Source organism: Lissotriton vulgaris, chromosome 2_1, assembly GCF_964263255.1.
Source record: "Lissotriton vulgaris chromosome 2_1, aLisVul1.2, whole genome shotgun sequence".
NCBI classification, from domain to species: domain Eukaryota; kingdom Metazoa; phylum Chordata; class Amphibia; order Caudata; family Salamandridae; genus Lissotriton; species Lissotriton vulgaris.
This window is the reverse complement of record NC_141687.1, coordinates 1,070,987,795-1,071,012,986: the sequence shown is the minus strand read 5'-3', so window position 1 is coordinate 1,071,012,986 and position 25,192 is coordinate 1,070,987,795. Positions and strand designations below refer to the sequence as shown.

At 44.6% G+C, this 25,192-nt stretch overlaps 1 protein-coding gene across 2 annotated transcripts in view; it reads right to left on the bottom strand.

Annotated features, from left to right (window-relative positions):
* MCAM (melanoma cell adhesion molecule) overlaps window positions 1-25,192 on the bottom strand; it is a 281,496-nt gene that overhangs the window by 53,205 nt on the left and 203,099 nt on the right. For both annotated transcript variants that reach the window (XM_086956758.1, XM_086956759.1), the window contains exons 10-12: window positions 23,035-23,182; window positions 15,645-15,769; window positions 11,143-11,278 (exon numbers count right to left, since the gene is read on the bottom strand). In XM_086956758.1, coding sequence (XP_086812884.1) covers window positions 11,143-11,278; window positions 15,645-15,769; window positions 23,035-23,182 — 409 coding nt within the window. The remainder of the gene's footprint in view (window positions 1-11,142; window positions 11,279-15,644; window positions 15,770-23,034; window positions 23,183-25,192) is intronic.

The window sequence follows — 25,192 nt, the reverse complement described above, 5'->3', positions numbered from 1 at the left end:
GACGTGCAGTGTTCACAGACCGCAGTCCTGAACTGGCGGAAGAAAAAATCTTCCCAAACTGCTCCAGTTTCTTGGATTCCCTGTCTGGAGTATAATCCTGGTCACCTGCATCCCCCAGATCCTCATCCCAGTCCGGGCCTAATTCGCATTGTGCTGCGAGAGGGTTCTCAGACCCCTCCCAGTCCTCCACATGCCCTACAGGTGGAACATAAGGTGGGTGAAGAAAGCAAAAGAAATTCCCAATCGGCGTAGGTCGGCACCTCCGGCACCGTCTCCATGTTGGGGAGGAAGCCAGGGACGGCATCGGCCGGGAGTGCGGCCGACGCGGGTGGCGGCAACGTCAGTGGAGGTTGTACAGGGCCAACCGACATGGACGGGGATCCATGGGGTTCTCTCTGCGTCGAGACCGAAGTCATCGCGACGCCGGAGCCGGCGACGTCGAAGCAAGAGGCCCCCTAGTCGGGCCCGAAGGCAAACCGGCGGGGCCGGATAGTTCGAAGACACGTGCCATGGCTGACAGGAATTCCTACACCTGGGCCAAAGTCGCCGATGGACCCAGAAAGGGTGGGTAGGCCATCTACAACTGAGGAGGCTCCGCCGGAGCCGTGGGGCGGTGCCACCCGCACCCTCAGCTGCGTCGCACGACCGGCTAGGGGAAGGCGAAGAGCGACGGCGCTTCTTCGACTTCTTGTACTTCGCCTTACCTGACTCCAAGTGCAAAGACTTCGAATGGTGGTGATGGCTCCGCGGCAGGTCCCTCCACCTTCCACAGGACCGCGACCTTGAAAGGCGGGGAGCCGACTCCCGGGCCTCTAGCCACTTTCGGGACTGCTCCCGCAAAGTTATCGGAACCATGGCCCGGCTGTAGGGGCATGACTCAGAGTCGTGGTAGTGCCCCAGGCAGTAGAGGCACTCACAGTGCGGGTCCGTCACCGACATCGTGTGGGGACAGGCCGCGCAAGACTTAAAACCGGACATCCCTGTACAACTGGAGTGTAAGGACTCAAAAAACAGACAAAAGTCCCAAACAAATGACTGGGGGTACCGCTCTCTCTGGATCTGCGCTTGCTGGCGCGGGAAAAGAAAGAACTGACTTCAGCGCACGTGGGCACGTTTATGTAGCTCCAGCGACGTCATCTCGGCGACTATGATGCCAACAATGTACGCAGAGCCATATGACAACGCCTACTGACGCGCAGGGGTACTGCTGATGAAAACTTTCCGGATCCAGTCTGACGCCTGGGGATATTCTAAGGTAAGGAATCTATCACTAACGTGTCTCTATCAGATACATTATTCCTCATAATTTTTGATTTGTTTACTCTATTCTTCACCTTATTTATTGATGGTGTATATAACTTGAAGGTTTGATTCATGACTGTTGAGTGTGTCAATATTTGATTGGTGGGCATTGCAGAAGATTTGTCGATGATTTTTTAATTATTTGGACCGGACTGGATGGTGAACTTTTAGAATTTGTTGCATGTTTAAATACAAATGCGTACAACATGCACCTTACTCTGAAATACATATCTGTGAGAGAATTACCAGTTTTTAGATGTAGAATTTTGCATAAGTGACTTTATATTACATAGTAGGATATTTCGTACGGGCACATCATGCAATTCACTATGGCATGCATTTTAATTCCGGACTCTGCAGTGTGGGTAGGTCACCAGAGCCACCCAGGTCTACTGCACCTCTACATATGTGGGAGGATTACCCTGATGTGTTGACTGCCGGGTACTCTTGATGTCTGGATTCTTGATACTTTTAGGCAGTTCCAGCCCATCACAGGTACATTTACACTACAGAAATGTTTTTATTGCATCCCTGTTGAACTTTTCAGCGCAAAATTTAGGCGAATATAACTCAGTGTAGATAGTAAATTTCTATTGGTCCTGACGAATCGCGAGTCGATTGACACACACGCGAGAAACATGTTGACCGTCCAATAAATCACGACCGACACAATAACAGGGAACATTATTCCCCAAAATGTGTCCGTCACACTGCTTTTAACTGAGGCAGGAGACACCCAGAATAAAAGTACTTTTCCAGGTACTCCCAGCCTCATTTTTAACTCACGATCATGTCTACACTTTCTCTGGCCCCATACCCACACTTCACCAAACGGCTGTTGGAAAAAAGATCTCAGAAAAAGTGCCCCTCTTTGAGGTGAGCCCGTTGGGTATTTCACCGCCGACCCAACGAGGAGCAGCCCAGATGATGAAGCATGAGACCTGCAACGGTGTGTGAGGGCATTAAATTTCAACAAATGGACCCCCCCTGTAAATCCAAGTGAGACACAGTGGACTCCAGACCTCAAGTGACTTTCAGAACCCCTACCAGAGGAACAGCACCACAATCCTTCTTTGACTTTATGCATTGAATTCACATATCAGGAGTCAACTAACCACAATTCTGTTTGAATAAATGTTTCGGGCTAAGAGAAACTGTAGCAAGGATACTGATTCTATAGTAATTTCAAGGACATTAAACAGAGATTCCCTAACAGAGGATATGATAGACAACTAAGTAGGTCTGCAATTCTGAAAGCGAAGAATCTCGATAGGAGTGTCACACTGCGAGAGAAAACTCACAAACGTCATGGTAACAAAGATAATCAGACTTATTACATTGTATGGCTCTGATGCCAGTAAACTTAATATAATCCTAAATAAACACTGGCACTTATTGACAGAGGTTATAGTGATTAAAGAATTTGTTACACATCATCCTAGTATCTGATATCGGCTATATCGATATTTTGCCTATTTTAATTGGTTGGTTAGGATGTTTCGTATCCTGTTTGATTACTTGATTGATGTGTTGTTTTGATTTGGTAATTTGGGATGGCCAATAGCCTTAGCGTTTTCTTAACATAGGCTGACGCTGGAATATATCATTTTCTTTTATGGCATGGTATGGTTGCTGACGCAGTTTATACTATATCCACAATACGTCAATTTTTATCAGCTTGTTTCCATAATATAATAGATTATGTTTACTTTCCCTCATAATTTGTATGGATTCTGTTCATTTTCCACTTTTCTGTTCATCTGCTCCATGGCTGACTACAGGATGATGATTCAACTTTATATTCACTGTTCTATGACCCTTTACCCTTTACAAGATAGGGGATGAGGATTTAGTATGTTTTGTTCACCTGAATACTGTGTGAATTAGTTCAAACTCTTGGTTCAATTAACTTGTTAAAAGATGAGGAGTGACTTTGATGAATCATATGCAGTAATGCGGTGACCACTTTTTACTGTTTGGTTAACAAATTTCTTACTGTTATTTGTAGTTTGACCCATGCCAAGATGACTGAATCCTGCATATTTGTTTTTTAGTTAGTGACTATAATGCGCCTTACAATCTTGTTGATACTGGTATTATAAAATACCCACTATGGCAAATACTGGCATGTACTGCTTGTTGATTGGGGACTATATTTAGTCCCCATTCAACTGTGCTTACCTACCTTGACTAGATGGAAATGGCACTGATGTAGAACGTCGAGACACGTACCTGTGTGACGCATAAGTGTATTTGGAATTTTCTCCCATTGGTGAGTTTTCTTTGCCATATTGTGGGGATACTTCATATGAGCGAATTTGGGCACTGTAGAGAATTTTGTTGCAATCTTATGCAATATTGGTTCTCACAATTCATTTACGTTATTGCATTACGATGGTTACCGTAACTACCAGTATAATCGAAAACAACAAGTAACAAGTAATTAGCCTTGCTTCACTATTCAACTCAATATTCATTTGAGTTCTTCCAACATGAGTATTTATTGCTCATCTTTAATGTGGTAATGTGGCCCCGAGATTGTGTTTAGTTAACACGTTATAGCTCATAATTTTCAGCAGATTATTTGTCATTTTCTTGTTTTGATTGCTTTATCACTTCACTACATTTATTGACGGTGAATATAACATGAAGATTTGATTTGTGACCAATGAGTGCGTTAATATTTGTATGATGGTCATTGGGTGGCAGTGAATCTAACCCTTCTTTTGTTGTGTGATGTTAGTATGATTCGCTTGGAACTCAGTCTTTATGGTAGCAGTGCTGATATATTTATATTTGACCACTTGCTCAGTAGTGGGTGTTGATTTTTTAATTGATGCAGATATTGTCAGACTCCTCTGAAGATTTGTTGGCTGGAGATTGCTAGTAGGACAGGTGAGCTTTTGTGTACACATCGAAAGCATGTCTCTTTAACAGCTTAGCACCTTCACTAGGGCTTTCTTTTTTAGGTACAATTTTTCGCTACAGATTTGGGTGTTGACATTTCTGGTGTGTGACAATAAGTGGATCTATGTATAAGAACTTTGATGTTTATGGGATTTTGTTTTTTGTATCTCTTATACATCGATACATTAAAACAAGCATTTGCAATGCAATAGGTGTCGCATTAGGAAAGTTTGAGCTATTGGTATTGTAAATGACAATTTTTTGATTTATGTGTTGGTTTTGAAAATAGCGAAATTAATAGCTTTGTCATTTACAATGCCAATACTTTTAACTTTTGCAAATGTGACACCTATAGCATTTGTAATGCAATATGTTTTGTATTTACGTGACTTAGATGTATTGATATTACAAATAGCAAGTGCTTTTAATGTTTTGTAATAATTAACACTTAAATAAGTTGTAATTTATAATTGCAATAGCTTAAACTTTTGTAAATAACTTTTGTGAAGATTATGTTCAGTGTATTTTATTGTGACGAAAATCCAAGAAAAGAAGTGAAATATTAATATCTTTTTGTGACATTTGTAATAAAGCTTGAAACATTGAGAGAACATATTTGAACCAGTTGTTGTTGAATGGTTGTACTGACTGATGCTGTGGCAGCGCATAGTGATGTTGTGGTGCCCCTGAGCAATGCTGTGGTGGTGCTGAGTGATGCGATAGATAGAGTGTAATTATGTGGCGTGTAACTATGTGGCACTAAGTGGTATTTGGAATGTATGTTGCATTGACTGCAGTGTAATTATGTGCTGTGTAATTATGTGGCACTGAGTGATATTTTGAGTGTATGTTGCGTTGATCGCAGTGTAAATATGTAGCATATACTTATGTGGCACTGAATGGTATTTGGAGTGTATGTTGCATTGAGTGCAGTATAATTATGTGGCGTGTAATTATGTGGCACTGAGTGGTATTTGGAGTGTATGTTGCGTTGAGCGCAGTGTAATTATGTAGGAGTCAAAAATGGCTGATCTACATCCATGGGGGCACAAAGTGAAGGCAAAATATTGGCACCCTAAAATGAAACCAACCTTTACCCCAAGGGCAGCTCCCCCCAGATACAGAAACTTATTCCCAGGTGCTTTGTGAGTTTGCAACCGCCCGTGCCCCTACAGGGCAAATTGACCTAAACAAAACAGGCAGTCTCACCCCAAGGAGGATGGAAGCAAAAGAAAAAAAAAGGAACTGAATGGGCCAATGTCCTAACAACAAAAATCGACTTTATACCACAGCCCAAGCAGGATTGGTACATGCGAGTCAAAGGAACACTTGTCCATATAAATCTATTTTTGTTTGTGTGAAGTCTGGAAAATAGGCATTGTTCGGGTCACTGACGACCTGTCCTATCTGCTTGTGATGTTTGTGGTGTGGGAAAAATACAACTTGCATTATTCGAGTCTGACACCCAGACCCATCAGCACTGTACAACCTTGTCCAAGGTACTTAATAATTTGACAATCACTTCAACAATGCACAGGGACAAGGCTCCATCCATGTGAGTTGGAAATAACAGCAGCACTCTGTCGAGACAATGATGCACATGTCCATGCAAGCCTATCCCAGCTTTACTAAAATGAAACAACTTCGTTTTCAGGTAAAAGTGATTATTGTCCATCTTTTTAGGCCTCCAAACTCCACCTGCTTCTATTGCTTCCAATTTAAGTGTACTGACTGTAAATCAATATTTTATCGCAAGATGTGCTGCTGCGCGGTCTTCTGCGATATATAAATCAATGTGTTAGGTGTAGAACTCCCTTAAGCTCTAGAGAAGCCACAACAGTGAATACACAATGCCATTATGCCAAGCGTTAGTAGCCCAGCCACAACGTGTCTAAAGCGGAGAGGTTGGTTCCTGCCCCGCCTCGGGTGGCAATTCCCTGTCTTGAAAGGAATGCGCAAACCCCACCGCCTCTCATACTAGGACGTGCGGGGCGCAAGATAGGCACGCGCATCCCCTCCTCTTTCAGTATTGCACTTATGCTCTTCGGCAGGGCTGCGCGAGGCGCGGCCCACTCGAGACCACACCTCGACCTACCGACGTCACCGCTCACTGCGTCCCACTGAAGGTGGAAACAGGGATGCAGACTCAAAGCTTACTAGAGCCTAGGGGTACACAAACCGCACCCTAAAAGCCAGGCGGCCCCACCCACTACCATAGCGCAGCACTGCGTACACATATTAAATTAATTCATAATAGCTAGGCGGCCTTATTAGTTCCTTTGTTTTTATGAACTAGATAAGCCCCCAAGGCAAATGAGCAGCTTCCTTACGAATGAACAAAACAGGAAGAGGAGCTTGTGCAATGTCGCATGAAAATTAGGTGCCTGGCTCTCCAAATGCACAGTCTTTCCTGCTAAAGCGATTGTGCATTTAATTACTGTGAACTGTCACACGTGTTATTACGCTGGGATGTTGATTTCACAGACACGTAAAAGGAGGTCAGTGACCATCAGAATGTGCAGAGTAATGTCCCAGTCCAGTTTGTAAAGTGCTGTATTGTTTGTGATTAAACAACCCTTGTAAATATTTTAGATCATTAAGCAGCTCCTTATATCCTTGCAAATCAGCATACCTCTGGGCACATATTGTGGTGCTATGACCCACAGTTTAAAAACAAGCCGTGAGCGTGCACATCCCGAAACCGGAAGTTCGGGAGCGACACGCCTGTCGTAGGGCGGGACTTCCGTCTTCTGCAAGAAGCCCGCGCCCACGGAGTGGCTGGCCCAGAGGAGCAGTGGTGACGCTGGGCTCCCATGCCTGAGGGAGAGCCCCACGGTGGCTGCAGAAGTCAGGAGTGGCGGCTGAGGCTGCCTATGCTGTGAGTGGGGCTTAGTTGTAGGGGGTGGGGTGCGCGTGTGTGCCGGTGTGTGCGCGCGTGTGTCTGTGTGTGTGCGCGTGTGTGTGTCTGTGTGTGCGCGTGTGTGTGTGTCTGTGCGCGCGCGTGTGTGTGTGTCTGTGCGCGCGCGTGTGTCTGTGTGCGCGGCCGGCCTAAGTAAAACAAAGCGAAAGCAGGGGGGGGTGGCTGTGTGTTCGCCGTTTATATGTAAGCGCGTCTCAGAAGCATGTACACAGACCCCAATCGGCTCGTGCACCGGTCTCTACCACTTGGGAATCAAGTCAGTAACAAAAGATCTCACTGGCGACAGTGCTTAAGCGCTGCATCACCATCGAGACCGAAAAAGAGTATTGCTTTCAGTTCCTCTCCATTTGATGCCTTGTTTCTCTCTTTTCTTAATTAATGTAACATTGGTGGTGGTCCACATTAGTGGTTTCATTTTGTTGTTTCAGTATTCTATTTATTCATTCCAGCGCTAAGGAACCCGAAGGGAAATCTGACCAGCGACAAAATACATGCTGGCTAGAACTTTCATGAGTGTGTCAAGGACACAATCTAAAAATATCCTGTAAACAAAGCACAAGATGACTTTACCAAATTTCAAACCTTTTGCTCTTTTGGGGTGTTTGGGGAGCATATGCATAAATATTCCATGTTCTCAGGTGTAGAAATGTGACTGCTTATGTATTTGCTATTATAATTACAGATATATTTAACTTGAAACGTGGAACTCTTCAAGGCTGACCTTTTTCCTCAATCATATTTGATCTTTTGCTAAAGCCTTCTTCAGCTTCTCTTAGGGGGAATGACCTTATTATAGTTTCTGTGCATGGTGAGAATTAATTTAAAGTACTGTCTCCAGCAGGCAATACTGTTCTGCTTTTAATGAGCAAAAGAAACTATTAGGTCTTACTTTGCAACTCATGGGGAACATATAGACAGATATGGGTGAAAATGGCCAATGGGGAACTAAGGATCTAAGAATTAAATTGTAAATGACTTGAACCTAATAACACAAATGAATTTCCAAAAAGTGTTTTTTTCTAGAATCAAAAGCCATTAGAACCATAAAGACAAATATTGCATTCACAACTACTGTTGTGTCAAAGGCCATTACTGAGCCAGGATGTTACTTCAACAAAGACCATTGTTACACCATCGATCACTGCTGTTGTGAAGACAATAACTTGTTCAAAAATCATTGCAGTGTCGAAAATCACTGCTGCATCAGAAACCTTTTTGTCATCAGAGACAAGCCTCAATGATTAAGACCACTGCTACCAAAAAGTCCATCACTGTGTTAAAGACCTTTCCAGGGGCTCCGTGGACCTCCAACTGATGCTCCTGTTAAGCATTGCCTAGTCTATAAGGAACTGGTGAGAAGCTTCTTTGACGCTCCACTCCCTTATTTGCTTGGGTTATGATTGTATTGGTTGAAAAGAGATGAAACTCTCTGCCCAGCTCTGAAGTGTGCTCAAAAGACTGCACTTTGCTCTGCAGAAAAGAGACAACTACACTTTCTACCATGTTTAGAGGTAGGAGAACATCTAGGCTTTGATTCCTACCTTAAAGCTTTGAAGACTATTTTGTATTTTAAACCAGAATGAACCCAGAAAGCCATCACCTCACTAGAAAGCAATGTATGTGGCAGAGATGCCACACAAAGACGTAAACCCCCATGACCGAATTTAGCGTAACCCAAAAACCTCATATGTAGTGGTCCTACATTCCACTGGAGGCCATTAACGAGGGCTCGTCTTCCCAGTCCAACACATCATAAGAGAACGAGAGACATGAGTCAACATGACAACTGCTTATCATGAAACCTTCCGAAAGCAGCACAGTCCTCAAAACCTTCTAAGAACCAGTGCCATTGTTCTTACAAAGAAACTATCAATTCCTTTCTAACCTGGAGAATGTAATTCCAACCACTTGCCTTCACGAGTAAAATGCAGCACCTGGGCAGGATGAGGCACCTAATATGAGGCATATCCTTCCTTAATCAGAGAATACCTATGCAAAGGGTCAAGAGCCACCAGCTGCCCAGCTTAGATACCCAGATAAGAGAAGGTCATTAGCAGTAACCACATGTACAACTACCCAGTCGGATTCAAATGTGAAACAGCCACAAAATAGAGAGGTGACAAAACAAGAAGGTAGCGACCAAGGGGAACATACTAGCCATGCGAGACCTATGCAGCTGTACATCTGGGAGAGAAGATGATTCAGGGAATTGGGTAGAGAAGTGAATGAGGTATGCACAGGATGACCTTGGCCTCCAGTGCAGTAATATGGTTAAGAGACTTTTACCTCACCTGACCCTGGCCACAATTCAAAGCAATGTCTCAATCCCTTAGCTGTAATGCATGCAGTAAATGTAAATGTAAATTGCAATTTATAAATCGCATAAATCACCCTAAGGTCTCAGAGCGCTGGCAGGTCCACTAGGCAGAGGAAAAAGAGGGCAGGTAGTTAGTAGAGCCAAGTTTTCAGTTTTTTGCGAAATCTCATATGATTGGGTTCTGTCCTCAGACATAGAGGGAGGAGGGCATTCCAGGCCTCGAAGCGGTTTTACTAAAGGCCCTGTCTCCATTTCTAACAGTTTGAACCTCGGGAACCGTTAGAAGTAGCCGGTTGGAGGATCTAAGCGTGATTTATGGGAGACTCATCTTACCACTGTACAAGGTAAGTAATAACTGTTTCGGAAGGAGTGATGGGAGAGTGTTTGAAGGCCCACTGGCAAGTAGCAGATGGGCTAGTTTGCCTGCAGATAATACACCCTCATGTAATTTCAAGGATCCGCAAAGCAGTGCTTTCATGCTAGACTTTGTGTACACACTTCGTTTTTGACACTTTTGATACTACCACAAAGCGTGCAACTGATCTCCATACACACACCAGCCACTCACTTGCATGCTAACAATCACAAGAGGAATATGAGAGACTAGCACAGACAATCACTGTCACGTCTACATGGCATAGTTTTGGTGGGCTGCCCACTTACGTTACAGCCAGAAGAGGCCGAGGCAGGAAAGAAAGAAACATGGTTACCAGACAGAACTCTTGAAAAGAAGCCCTACACCTTGAGAGAGCTCTAGAATCTATCAGAGAACATCTGTTGTGCCTTTTTTATTCCTCTGAACCAAAGTCCTCCCAAATAACTGCAATGTGGCATCAATTGAGTTTGAAAGGCTAAGAAGATGCTCTCTCTCAGAAGCTTTTGGGGCATTCCAGAACAATGAACAGGCCTGAAGGTACCAATTCTCCTCAAATAATTATAGTAAAAATGGAGACGCAGTAAGATGTACAGGTAAGGGAATGGGCAGACTAAATGGGCTCTTCTCTGGCACTTCATGCTAGGAGTCAATTAAAACAGTGACATCTGAACTTGAAACATCTAATGGGTCCAGCTCTTTAACAAGCATGCTCTGGTATTTGCTGTTTCTCCGACACTGCTGTCTTTTACTGCCTTAATTTAGATTGGAACCAGAGAGCTAGAGGTGAAGGCCATCAATGAGCCATTCAGTAACTAACTTGAGAGACAGAGTAAGATGCCTCATAATACGGACAACATAACCTTGTGGTCCCAAAACGGTGGTTTTCCTTTAATATTGACTGCAGGCTTGGAGGAAGGTGGTGGCCTTCTAACAATGACCTTGGAGTCACAAATGGATGTTCCCTTTAATACTGAACAGCTGTGCATTTAAAACAGAAGAACCTCTTCCTTTGACACTAACCTTCAGCAGAGGGTGGTGTTAACTTGATCTTGGAGATACGCAGAGTGTGCAATCTCCCTTTACTCTGATCATGGGGTCAGCAATCATCCTGTCCTTTTAATAGTACCTTTGTGGTTTGCTTGTGTGCTGTCCCTTTTCCACTACACTTACGGTCTGCACAGGAGGGGCCTATTGTGTAAGAATGATATCTTTAAATATATTTAAAGGGGCGAGGCTGCAGCTTAGCATGATAGGTGGGTGTCCCTAGTCTCTCCTAATCTCAAATTTGTATTTTTACTCTTCATATGACAGCCTGCTTACTTGATTCCAGGCGGAGGGTCTGGCTGCTGCTACCCAGGCTGTTGGAAGCGTTGCAGGTCACACCGGACTCAAGCAGCTCAGTCGTGGCCAGCACACTGAGCTGGCTGGACACGCGGTCAGACTCCTGGCTGTGTACCTGTCGTCAGAGAGGGGAAGCAGAAAAATAGATATGCGAGATGAAGGGCATTGAAAACATGAGAGGATACAGATAACAGAGAACAAGCATTGGCTAAGGACACAGGTCCACTTTCAATGTGTCCAGGCAAGTAAATAGCGTTTCTTCATGCCTAGGGTTACATGATTTAGTGAGAAGTCAGACCTGTTTGCTTTGTCTTGCCAAATCAAATGATGTGTAATTTGTGTGTTAAATCTACCATAATCAAAAGAACATACCTCAAGGAATATGGCTAACTTTACAAAACGTATGTACTCAATTTTATTTTTTATTTTTATTTTGAAAGTTTTATATAGCGCGGACAAGATCCTTGCAGATATCAGAGCTCTTTACAAAGAGAAGTACATGGGCATGGTTAAACAGATAAATCAATAGGTCAATTAGTACAAGTATGTGGCAACTAAGCCCAACATGAGTACTAAGTAGTACAAATGGGTGGCTTCAAAGCCAAACATGTGAGTAATAGAACAGTTAATACAAATAATCAAAAGGGTCAAACATGTAGTATAGATCGGTGCAGAGTATTAACAGTGATCAAGATAGTAGTTCAGGTGTATTTAGCCATGAGGATAGCTTTTACTTCATTTTTAAAGAGTGTGGTGGAAGAGATAAGCCTGGTTTCGGGCGGGAGAGAGTTCCAGATCCTAGGCGCCATTCCCGAGAAGGAGCGCTTATATGTTTTTTCCTTCCGGAATCTTCGAGGTTTCAACAGGAGATTGTTTGTGCCTCTGGTGTTTCTAGCTCCTCCAGAGATTGTCAGTTTCTGAGCGAGGTAACTGGGTGAGTTTAGATGTACCGCCTTGTGTGTCAGGCAGGCGATTTTCAGATGTATTCTAGCTTCAAATGGCAGCCAGTTCAGGGATTTCAAGTCCGGGGTAATATGGGAGTGTTTTTTTGACCCAGTGATGAGTCTCGCTGCAGCGTTTAGAGAAGCTCTTAGGGGTGCGGTTGTAGTTAGGGGGAGTCCACAGAAGGCGATGCTGCCGTATTCAATTCGAGGGATGACTAGTGCTTGTACTGCGGTTTGGAAGTCTTTGGCTGGGAGGAAGGGTTTAAGTTTCCTCAGAGTGTTGATCTGGAAGTTTGCTCCCTTTGTTGCCTTGCTGATATGTTGCTGCATGTTCAGATTGGTGTTGAGTGTTATGCCTAGGGATTTTGCTGAGTCCACGATGGTGGGTTGGACATTGAGTGCAGTTAGGTCTTTAAGCCAAATTTGAGTGGTGGAGGCCTTCGCTGGAGGTGAGATCAGAAGGAATTCTGTTTTCAGGGCATTGAGTTTGAGATGATTATCGGCCAGCCAGGATTGGGTGCATCTGATCGTTGAGTTCAGGAGCAAGATGTCCTTGGGGGACTGTAATTTGAGATAGAGTTTGGTGTCATCTGCGTACATGTGAAAGTGTACATTGGATGCTTGTAGCAAGGTGGTGAGCGGTTCCATGACTAGGTTGAATAGAGTTGGGGATAGAGAGGATCCTTGGGGGACACCTAGCGTTACGGGTATTGGCGAGGACATCCTGTTGTTGCTCTTGAATTTCTGCGACCTGTTGTGAAGAAAGGAGGTGAACCACTTGAGAACAGTTCCAGATAAGCCCATTCTTGTGTTTAGAAGCTCTAGTAGATTCTCATGTTTAACTGTATTAAATGCTGAAGTGAGATCAAGGAGGATGAGGAGGCAGGTCTCGTTCCGGTCTAGCATTTGAAGTGCGTCGTCAATTATGTGAGTCATAGCCGTTTCTGTACTGTGCCCTGCTCGGAAGCCTGACTGGTGCGGGGAGATCAAATTGTTCAATGTGTTTAGCCAATTGTAGTTGTGCGCATTTTTCCAGCAGTTTGGCGAGGGTGGGAATATTGGTAATGGGACAGTAATTGTTGAGATCAGAGGGGTCGGCTGTAGGTTTCTTTAGGAGAGGTGTGACCTGACCAACTTTTAGTGAGTCAGGTATGCTTCCCTGTTGGAGAGAGCTGTTGATAATTTTAGTCCAGAGAGGGATAAGCAAGGGGGTAAAGTCTTTTACTACTGCAGCAGGAAGGGGGTCCGGGAGGTGATTGGATGGTTTCAGGGTGCTGAGCAGTTTGCAAATTTCTTCTTCTGAGTATGTGCCAAAGGTTGACCATGTGGCATTGTTTTTTGGTTCAGTGGCTGCTAGGCACTGTGGTTTGGAGTAGAGGCTTGCGTCAATGAGGAGATCGCTCTTTATGTTGTCAGTTTTTTGGGAAAAGAAAGCAGCGAAGTCTTCACAGGATGGCGCCTCACGCGCAGTGATGAGTGGTTGGGGTTGATCCTTGGATTGTGATCTGATTAGCTCAAACAGTTTTCTCGGACGGTTTTTTGCTTGGTCGAGCTGGAGGCTGAAGAAGTCTGATTTTGAGCGTTTTATTTTCCTGAAGTAGGCGTTTCTCTTTTTCTTCAGGTCTTTTAGGTGCATTGCCAAGGGAGCTGATCTCCAGGTACGCTCTGCCATTCGCATGTCTCGTCTATCTTCATTGAGTCTCCCGTCGTACCATGGATTGGAGATTTTAGTAGAGGCTCTTTTTAGCTGCAAAGGTGCAGCCTCATTAATTATAGAGGTCATAGCGTTGAGATACTGGTCAGTCAGTGTTTGAACGTTCGTATCGCCTGTCGGTGGCAGTAGGAGATTGCACCTGTTAGGGGGCAGAGAGCCTGGGTTGAGTTTTTTCATGTCTCTTTTCCAGACTTTTGGCTTGGATCCTTGAGCCGGGTTAACTTTAGCTTTTTCATTGATGAAGAATGTGACAGTATGATGATCTGACCAGTCACAGGGTTGGATGGAGTCGAGTTGGATAGATTCCTCTTTGGAGATGACCAGGTCGAGGATAGAACCTTTCTCGTGGGTCGGGCTGTTACATATTTGGGTGAGGTTGAGGGCATCGAGGAAGTTTTTAAGACTATTTACCACTGCGTCCTTGCCATCATTCCAGTGGAGGTTGAAGTCACCAAGGTATATTTGGGTGAGCTGCCGTCCAGAATTGTTTGAGATCATATCCATGATTTGTTGGGAAAAGGTGAAGTTGTCCCTGGGTGGGTGGTAGATGCTGTGAAGAGAACATATCGGTTTGCCCTCACTGATAATGTCAAGGCCGATGTATTCCCAGGTTGTTGGGGATGGTAGGGAACTCAATAAATGACCACCAGCAAATGTATTAAATGCTCCTGAAGATACTACTTTTGGAGAATGGCATTGTTTAACCACAGGTTGCTTAAAATACTTGAAAGGACTGCTTTGGACAAGGTTTTACCAAAACTGCTTTGCAGTAACTCCTCCATGTCCATGCACAGCTTTGCTCTAAACTTGGGTCCTCTCACTGCCTTTACAATTAGAGTAATATGTGCTGTGACGCACGTGACCAGAATGGACATACATCACTGAATTAAAGTCCAGGAGTTGTAACATTTATTCTGCAGTCACTTTTGTGTTTGCGATCAGAATAGCATGACCCCAAGATCTCTGCCTGAACTCCTAGAAAATTGCAGCTTTTGTGACTGATCTGCAAGACTTCAGGCTGCTATTTTTCAATATGGCCATTCCAATCAGCAAAAAATAAATCCAATCAAGCTCACACTCAAGTCCTGTAAAATGTATTATACAATGCATACTCCAGTGAAAAATGTAAAAAAGAAAACCTGCTTTCTCTTCAGAATAAATGAGTGAGATAAAGGACTGAATGCGATCAAACTGTGATGACTGGTTGTACTTTTAAGATGTAAAATATTCTCTCTTGCACTGCAAAGGAAGCACTCCAAAAAGTTTGAATGATACAACAAAGAGCAAATATCACGAGGCGAGAAATGTTTACTGTTTGAAGACATTGTATGAATGTTTCCATAAGCGTAGTGACCTAAGCTCTATTAGAAAGCTGTGCTTTTTAGCAAGATCTAAAAAGGAGAGAGGGTGATGGGGGACGGGATAGCAGAGTGAGAAAAAGAGAGTAAAGTGAGTAGAGAGAAGTGAGCAAAGAAGGCAAAACGATAAATCAGAGGGCAGAGGACCATGCACACGAATAGGAAAGAATAGATGCCATTGTTGGTGTGTGAGACAATGGAAGAAAGTGGCTAGAGAGAGGAAGAGAGAAGGGGCTTTAAAAAGACAGCCAGGGAAACAGAAGAATGGATAAGAGTTATATTGAGAGTAATCGAGAAATGAGAAATATAAAGGACAGATACAGAATTTCATACGGAGAACAGATTAGAAGCATGACAAGACAAATGAAAACACTATTGTGGTGTAGGTGGAAATTAACTCTGAAAGGAGATGTGTGTGTGATGCGAAGGGAGTCAAAAAAAGGGTGATGAAGATGGTGTAAGTACCACAGAGCCTTCTGTGTCCCACGTGATGACCGGTACTGGGTGTCCGAAGGCCTCGCATGTTAAGTTCACCATTTCGTTCTTGTACACCTGCACCTCCTGCTGCTTCATCAACACCTGCGGCTTCCCTATGGGACAATAATCCATTAATACAGTGACCCCTCAACTCATAAAACAATGACCTTGGTACCCAGCAATATGATTCAAATCCTTGACCTTAGTTAACCAGCATTTTATCAGCAAAGTATGCGTGACTGCATCTGCCCCTCACACTCTAACAGATCACGCATATACACTGCAACATATGCCCCTATATTAGGAGTTTATTTCCCTAACACACACGGTTGCGTTATATACAACCTTATAGTTTAACCATCTGAATAGCTCCTACTTTTCTACCTTTAGACCACAGGTACAATTTCCTAAACCTCACTCAATCGACCAATCTGTGGTCCACTGGAGTATTTTTTCGTGTTGTACTTTTCTGGGAGGATATACTCCGGTTACCTCTCTTACCCTCAGGGTAGTTGGTTCACCCAACGCCCGTTTGTGTCTCTGTATCTCCAGTTGATGACATCACTATCTTCCATGATGTTCTGCTGAGGAGCGTGGCTAAGCTGGGGATTGCGCTGACTGCGCCTACCCCTTCCACTTCTGTGATCTTCGAAACGCTGCAGCGGAAGCAGCTCTCATTCCCCTGCTTCCTTTAGTGCCTGGTTTGGAGGAACCGGCTATGGAACTTTTCTTGACGCCTGCCTCTGCAAAGTCAGCTCCATCTCTACTTCAGAAGAAATACAGGCCCCCGGACTCAGATCCCGCATTTCTGCGGACAGATCCTCCTCCGGACTCGGTCATAGTGGCAGCGGCAACTAAACAGCACTCTACGGCTCCATCGTCTATGGTGCCATCGGACAAAGAGAGCAGAAGGCTGGACTCAGCGGGGAGGAAGGTCTGCAGTACAGCATCCACTTCCATGAAGGCAGCAAGTTCGACTGCCCTCTTAGGGCACTATGACCGCTCCTTGTGGGAGTCTCTCCAGCAGTTTATTGAACTCCTCCCGAGGGATAAACTTGAGGACTTTCAGGAGGTTGTTAATGAAGGCATGATGGTGTCAAACCAAATCATTAGTGTGGCTGCGGACACATCTCTCCTAGCAGCCCATGGATACTGTCACGGTGTGACTTTGAGGCGGTACGCCTGGCTGCAGCTTACCTCTCTAAAGCTGGAAGAACAGCAGCGGATCGCCAACCTTTCGGGTTCCACACTCTTCAGGACCCATGCGGACGAGGAAATGGCCCACATGAAGGCGGAAGTTGAGACACTCAAGGCTGTGGGCTTGGAGAAGCCCAAGGAACAGCGGAAGACTTTCCGTCCCTACCAACGGCGCTATCCCTCCCAGCGGTTCCAGCGCGGGCAGGGTCGCCAAGCTGGACAACAGCAGCAACAACAATATCAGAGGCTGCCCTTCCAAATGCGTCAGAGGGGCAGAGGCAACCAACAGTCCACATCGGGGACTAAGGGACCGGCTGCGTCTAAGCCCTGAGAGATTACTTCCCCCTCTTCTGTTACCCACTCCGGGGGGGGGGGGGGGGGGGGGGGGGGAGCATTCAGAATTACCTGGCAGAGTGGAGAAAAATTACTCAGGACAAGTGGGTGCTGAATATTTTTTGCAATGGATACAGTCTACGTTTTCTGAGCCCTCCTCCAGCTATTCCACCGGTTTGCTCACAATACCTGCTGCACGAACTGAAGACGTCCCTCCGTCTCAAAGCGGAAAGGGTCTATACTTAAGGTTCTTTCTGGTGCGCAAGGAGGACAAAAACGAGTTCAGGATTTGTGACTAGCAAACAAATGGATTCGCGGAGAAAAATTTAGCATGCTGTCCTTGCACCAGATTTATCCTCAGCTGCATCGAGGAGACTGGCTTTGTGCAATAGATGTGCAGGACGCGTACTTCCATGTTCTCATTGCACAGAAGCATCAGAAGTTCCTGCGCTTCCTAGTCGGCACCAATCACTATCAGTACACCGTACTTCCGTTTGGTCTGAAGTCTGCACCCAGGACGTTTTCAAACTGCTTTGGTAGTGGTGGCAGCGCACCTGAGGAAGAAGGTGTTTGGCTATCCGTACCTGGACGATTGGTTGATCAAAGCATCCACATTCCAGGGAGCGCAACTGCATTTCAACAGGACGACTGTTCTGTTGAACCAACTGGGTCTGCACATCAACATGTCCAAGTCTGTCCTGACTCCTGTTCATTGTCTGCAGTACTTGGGAGGCTCCATCGATACACTCTGACCAAGCGTGTGTCCTTTGGAGGAGCGACACTTATCGATCCTTCGGAAGGCTCAGACTCATGTTCATTTCATCAATGACAGTGAGAACGGTGTCTTCTCTCCTGGGGTCGATGGCTTCTTGCATCTTTCTCACACCACATGCACGCCTCCACATGAGGCCGCTGCAGGAATGCTTGGAGGATCAGTGGGACCAGAAACTAGGGAGCTGGGAGGACAGGATCCGACTGGCTCAACACGCTCAGCAGTCCCTGAAGTGGGGGTGTTCAGCAGAGAATCTCCTCAAGGGGATTCCATTCCACAGGGACATTCCTGTACAGATAATTGTGACAGATGCTTCTCTCCAGGGCTGGGGAGCGCATTTTGACCATCTCCAGATCCAAGGTATGTGGTCCCAGGCGGAAACCACGTATCACATCAATTTTCTGGAACTCAGAGCTGTTCATTTGGTGCTGAAAGTCTTTCATCTGTCCTTCTGGACCAGCTACCTGCTTGTACAGACGGACAACACAACAAAAATGTATTACCTCAACAAGCAGGGGGCCTCGAGATCGCGCACACTGTCTCAGGATGCGTAAGCGATCTGGCACTGGCTGTTAACCAGGGAATTGATGATAACGGCTACCCATCTACCAGGTGTGCAGAATGCTCAGGCAGTCGCACTCAGCAGGCTCGTTCAGGAAAACCACAAAAGGGTCTTAAACGACGTGGTGTTAGGAAAGATCTTCGCAAGATGGGGCACTCCAGAAATAGATCCGTTCGCCACGTCCGTCAGCAACAAATGCCGAGACTTCGCCTCCAGGTTTTACCAGCCGGGGACTCTGGGGAATGCACTGTGGATCTGCTGGTTTAACAGCTTTCTATAGGCTTTTCCGCCCATTCCCCTGATTCCAGCAGTGTTGATCAAGCTGTCCCAATCCAGGGCCCAGATGATCCTCATTGCTCCGGAGTGGCCTCGGCAGTGGTGGTTCATTAATCTGCAATACCAGTCTCTCCAGCCCCATCTGCGGCTTCCATGCTGGCCGGACCTTCTCACGAAGTTCAGGGGGCAGATGGTTCACCCCAACCTCTCATCGTTGAGTTTGGCAGCATGGCTCCTGAGCTAGTGCGGTATGGACACTTAAACCTGCCTGACAACTGCATTGAGATACTCAAGGAGCCAAAGAGACCGTCTACAAGGACTTCCTACGCCTACAAGTGGAAGAGGTTCTGCATTTGGTGAACGTCCAAGAATGCTGATCCTACCTCCTGCAAGGAAGATGTCAACCTTCCATAGCTGCTGCATGTAGCTCAATCTGGCCTTAATTTCCATTCTATTAAGGTTCACCCCGCAGCATTAACTGCGTATAGGAAATGCCCTTCACAAACTTCCTTTTACCAAATACCTGTTATTAAAGATTTTTTGGAGGGTTTGAAGAAGGTATTTCCCCCCATTAGGCGTCCTTCACCTCCGTGGTGTTGAAATTCTACTTAGATAAGACCAAAGACATTTGTAGGTCAGATCAGTTGTTTGTTAATTATGGTTCAGTCAGGACTGGTCTTGCCACCTCCAAACAGTCCATCTCTAGGTGGATTGTGTCCTGTATACAATTATGTTACCAAAAGGCTAACACGACTCTAGGGGATAAGCCTGAGGCTCATTCGACTAGAGGCAAAGCAGCTACAGCTGCTTTGCTATGTAACGTTCCCATTGCAGACATCTGTAGAGCGGCTACGTGGAAATCTATCCACATCTTTGCTTAACATTACTGCCTGGATTCTGATGCCAGGACAGATGTGCAAGTTCGGCAGGCTTCGCTGAGGAATTTATTTGCTCAGTAAGGATTTTTCTTCTAGGTTTCTTCCACCGCTGGGTTGGTTGTTTGGGATGGGCTTGCCATTCTATTCACAGATTATGACTATACACAGAAATCCCCTACTACAGAAGGAGTAGTTCCTTACCTGTAGCTCCAGTTCTGTAGTAGGGGTATGTCTGTGATAGTCATAAGCGACCCACCCTCCTTCCCGGTGGAAGAAATTGTGTTTTTCCTGAATGCTACAGGCCTGGCTTAATGAACCTTCAGAAAGAACTGAAAGTAACTTGCCTTTGGTGGTGCATCATGAGATACCGAGGGTCTCTGGAGGGTTCCTTAAAGGCACGGTGTCCCTTTTCCAGACACATAATGGCAGCCTATGGGGCTTGTCTGTCAAACCCTTCCTCCCTATCATGATAAAGGATTTTTGTGAAGGGTAGTTTCTCTATGTGTGAAACTCTGTAAAATGTGTAAATTTCCATATTATTTGGCTATCCTTTTTCACTTTAGGATGAAGTGCAGGCCAATGTAGCCTTGTTAATATCCGGCTGCATTATTTGTCTTTCATTTTCTCTTATGTGTCTATGCAGGACTGCAGAAGAGGACAACTTAAGAGACTATTTTGATTGCTCCAGGGTCCACGCACATGGGCGGGACTATTCACAGATTATGACTATCACAGAGATACCCCTACTACAGAACTGGAGTTACAGGTAAGGAACTACTCGTTATGATAGTTCTTCACTCACCTTTTATCAGTCGGTTTCTGCCCTATCAAATGTCCTTCACACACCCTATCCGCCCACTCTTCTTCCCAGCTTCTCATACAGCTACTCTGGAATTGCTCTTTGCTAATCTATCCACACCCTCTTCTTTCCAACTTCCTCTCATATACATTTTTTTTATGTTTCTACTATTGGTGATTTTTGTTCCTCTGAATATTCTAATGCATTTTGAGACCTTGTCTCCTATAGCTAATTCCCTGTAAATCGTGCTGACATGATCTGGTAGAGTGGTGCTGAAGAAAAATGTATAATAAAATAAATAAATCTCCGAAAAATGCTCAATAAACTGCAAACATTGATGACATAACTATCTGAAAAAATCCAAAAATATTCTTCTCTAAATCCAAAAACATCTTTGACCCTGACAGCTTATGGAACTAAGGTCTACCGATTTCTTACCTGTCGTCTGCCCCGCAGTGATCTTCCCAGGTTTTATGCTTAAAATGTCTCTTTAGATGATCCCTAATATAAATAGAGTCCCAAAAGCTACAAACTTCCATCTACATGCTCTAAGAACAGTTAAACCTTTTCTGACATATAACCCTTGACTCAAATCTGCAGCATATTCCCTGTTTTGTGTCCGGACTTTGGAAATGCAGTTCTGGCGGGCGTACCACAATCCATGCTCACTCCACAAATCGCCAGCTTTAATGCCACTGCAAGACTTGTCTCCTCTTCAACAAAACATGATCACATATACCCCATTCTCACTGCACACACACATATATATGGCCCTTCATCTCAGCACACCACCTTACCACAGAAACCTACTTAAAATCTCCAGTGGCAATTAAGGCATATGACGCAAGAACACACTCTTCTAGAATGGCCCCAATTTAGAACATCCAATGCCCAGCATCAGTCGTTCTTAGTGGCTTCCACCACATTTTGGCCCTCTCTACCAAAGGTCTAGAGACTAAACGCAAAGGTAATATCTTTCCTTCAACAGTTAAAGACTCACCTATTTAGGTTATTGCTCCACAATATTCACCCCACTAAACCTTGCACCTTCTTGTGTATGCTACTGGTTTGTTTCATTACACGGAAGTTTGATGATTGCTGTGATGGTACTTGTAATAATTTCTTCAACTGTACATGTTTATGTGCTCTTGACTAATGAATGCATTAAAACAAAAACAAAATAAACCCTTGGCCTCAGATGCTGATGGTCAGCGTTGACAATAGCATACATGCCAACATTTTAGAAGAGGAAAGCGGGAGATTTAGGAAAGTACCAGGAGAATGTATGTCTCCTATTGACTTATATCGAGGTCTGAATCGGGTGTGTTGTCATGTATGGGACTTGAAAGTGTGCTGCGGCAGGACCGGATATCAGAAATGCAGATATGTTTTCCCCCTTACCTGTCAGAAGCACAGAGAAAGCGCTATGGCAGGCAGAGAGAACGTGACAATAATGCTGTGTCCTAGCCAGTAGGAGCAGGGTATTAGCAGTGAATACTACAAGTCTCACTAGACCAGTCAGCTGAAGTGCTGAGGAATCAGGTTTTTGAATGCAGGTATTGGGGGCAGGAGACTAGCCTTGAAATAGGTAGGGCTGCCTTGTAATGTAACAGTCCAACGCTCAGAAGCAGCCAATGAACACTAATCTCTGAAAATTAGACACTCCCTATGGCCCTGTTAATCAGACAATGTTTTCTGATCTAAGCAACCAGATTCTAACTCCTTATCACAATAAACAGGCAATTAAACATGAACTAGGGCTCTTGAACTTGGATTCTAACTATCACCACTACACCCCAAAGCTGGCTAGGAACACTGCCTCAGACACAAGATCCTTCCTGCATTTTGACTTTAACCCCTAGTCAGAAAAATGTATTGAACCTTAAAAAGTAGCTGATAATCCCTGATCGAAAACGCAGATCTTGGCCTCTGGAATTAGATACTGAATATGACTCCTAACCAGATCATGATCCTGAACTTAGATTCTTAAACCGCACCCCAGGATTTAGACAGTGCACCATGACCATGTAAGTAGGTATTGATGACTGAGCGCCGGGAGCAAATTATTGGATCCTGACTTTGGAGCAAAGCGGTGTCCTATGCCCTCAGCAACCACATCCAAACCTAGACTACAGAACCCAACCAGAGACTATGCAGTTTGGATGCAAATAACTCACATTGTGAAGAAAACAATAACCTCTGATTTCAGCAACCAGAGATGAACCTCTGACCGTGGCTTCCAGATTCTGATCTTGGAAACAATGACCACGGACCATGGAAGCAGACCATGACCTGTGACCTTAGGAACCTAATAATGAAGTGTAACTAAAGAATAGTAACACTCTTTCTGTTTTTGCATGCTGAACTTCCACCTCAGACTTTGGGAATTGTAACACAACCCATCTTGAAACCTGTAACCTTTCATGAGACTCCTCAGCCATCTTCAAACTAATCTTTTTAAAACCCTCTACCAAGACATGTTTCAGCTAGCTCAAGACAGCCGGCAACCCCTCTCCCGTAATCCCTCCCCCTTTCCAGACCTCCTTCACGTCTGCACATACCTTTGACTAAGATGTCGATGTCTGCTGAACTGTTGAGACCTGGGACCTCTGGTATAGAAACCAGACAGCTGTATCTGCCACCCATTTCATATGTCATGTTACTGAGGCTCAGCTCAGGCCCCGGCATTTCAATCTTCTCCTTCTCCTTCTAGAGAGAGAAAGATGCAAGATGAGCGGTAAATAAACCAGGAGCTATCCTTCCTACGGGAGTGAAACTCAGATTGAGTAGAGTGTCATTTGGAAGAGCGAGAAGGCAAAAAAGCAAAATCCAATCACAGAAACAGCATCAAGATAAGAAATGGTCTCACACAGGTATAATCTACATGAGATCAAAAAACTGTAAATTCTACCGTCTGTCAATCTCTCTGTGTTTAGCATGGGCAGTTTCATAAATGACTATAGGATAAAGTGAAATAACATAAAAGGTACATATCCGAAGAACAATTACTTACCTTCAGTAGTGATCTTTCTGGTGGATACTCCAGCTACCAGAAGATCCTAACCTCTTAAAACTACTCCAGCTCTCAGAAACCTTGAAATATATCTCCCGAGCCGACAAGTGCTGGACAGCTCTGACTCAACTCTGGTGCCTTTCAACAACCATATAAGGTGCCACCCGGTGCTGTGATGCCGGTTCCAATATTTTTTCCATGCCCTAAGCAGAAATGAGACTTATGGGCAGATTTCAATTTTGGTGGACGGGCTGTACTGCGTCAGGGCGAAGGAGTAAAGTACTCCATCGCCTTGATGGAGTACCTGCCTGCCAAATTTTGAAATGACCATCAGCCTATTGAACATTTCACCCATTGACAGAAACCACTGTCAAGGCGGTTCCTGCTAATGTATTAGAACTATGCTGAACTGCTCCGTCAAGCGAGAGGGAGCCGTACTGTAAAGTTGCTAAACTTTATTTATTTTCAAAAACAAAACCCCAAAGTAATTTTATGATTTCTGAAAATAAAAACAATCGACACGTCCTCACCATGGGAGTCATCTCCTTTGGAGGGAGCATTTAAAGTTTTTTTTACTGCTCCTTACCACCAGGGTTTTCTTGGTGGTCATGGGTGGTGAAAAACAACTATACGTCTGCCCATCTAAAATGGAAGGGCAGACATATAGCCATTTCTCTGATGGTCCTTACTCTGTTGGGCCACCAGAGAAGTTAGGTTGCAGTGGAGATGGAGTAGTAAATCTTTGGATGTGTCCTCATTATTACACTAGCCTTGTAAATTGTAATGTACTTATCCTGTAATGTGAATGCCTGTATTTAATTCTCCAGAGTGCAGTAATGGCCAAAAAGAAAGCTGTCTTTAGAGTAAGACAGGTAAAACACTCAACCACACTACTACATTGTAAGTATGCTATTTGATGAGAATCGTGGTTGACGAGGCTCTCTTGGGGCTTTCATGATCAATGTCATGTTGGATACTCTGAACTTCTCCATGACCAGAGGGATCAGTGGTACTGGCAGAAAAGCATAGGCAACCATCCTGTACCAACTAATCGACTGTGCATTTTGCAGGGAAAAGGGATAGTAGTACCCGGACACGAAGAACGTACATTTTGCATTTTCTACGGTTGCATAAAGGTCTACCACTGATGTTCCCCAGTGTTGTAATACTACACTCACTAGTTTTTATTTTATTGCCTTTTTGTGCAAAATGCTGGTCTACTCAGCTCATCTGTGTGTATGTTTCCACTCCTGTCAGTTAATTTGCTACCGGTTGAATGTTTCTTTCAATTTCCCCTTGTAGGTGGCCTGTGCAAGTCCTGATAGTGGGTAAGAAACTGTTGCAGCCTGCTTCTCTATGTGCAACATAGAAGCTCAGTTGTCTGTTATAATCTGAACTCTCTACCCCAGAATTTGATCCTGGAATGCCTTTAAAGCCAGAATAAATGGTTTTCAGCTCTACATAATTGATGTGTTTGGTCACCTCCTGAGCTCACCATAGTCCTCTTATGTGCTCCACAACTGACATGTGATGCATCTGTTGTTATAATTGCCTGTGGTATAGATTTGTGTGTTCTTCCTATCAATATGTTCTCTTTGCTTTACCATTTCGATTCCTTGCTGACGTTGTCTCCCACTGGATCTTCCCATGTCCCTACTGTTTTCAACCACTGGTAGTTGAACCATTCCTGATTTGGTTTTATGGGT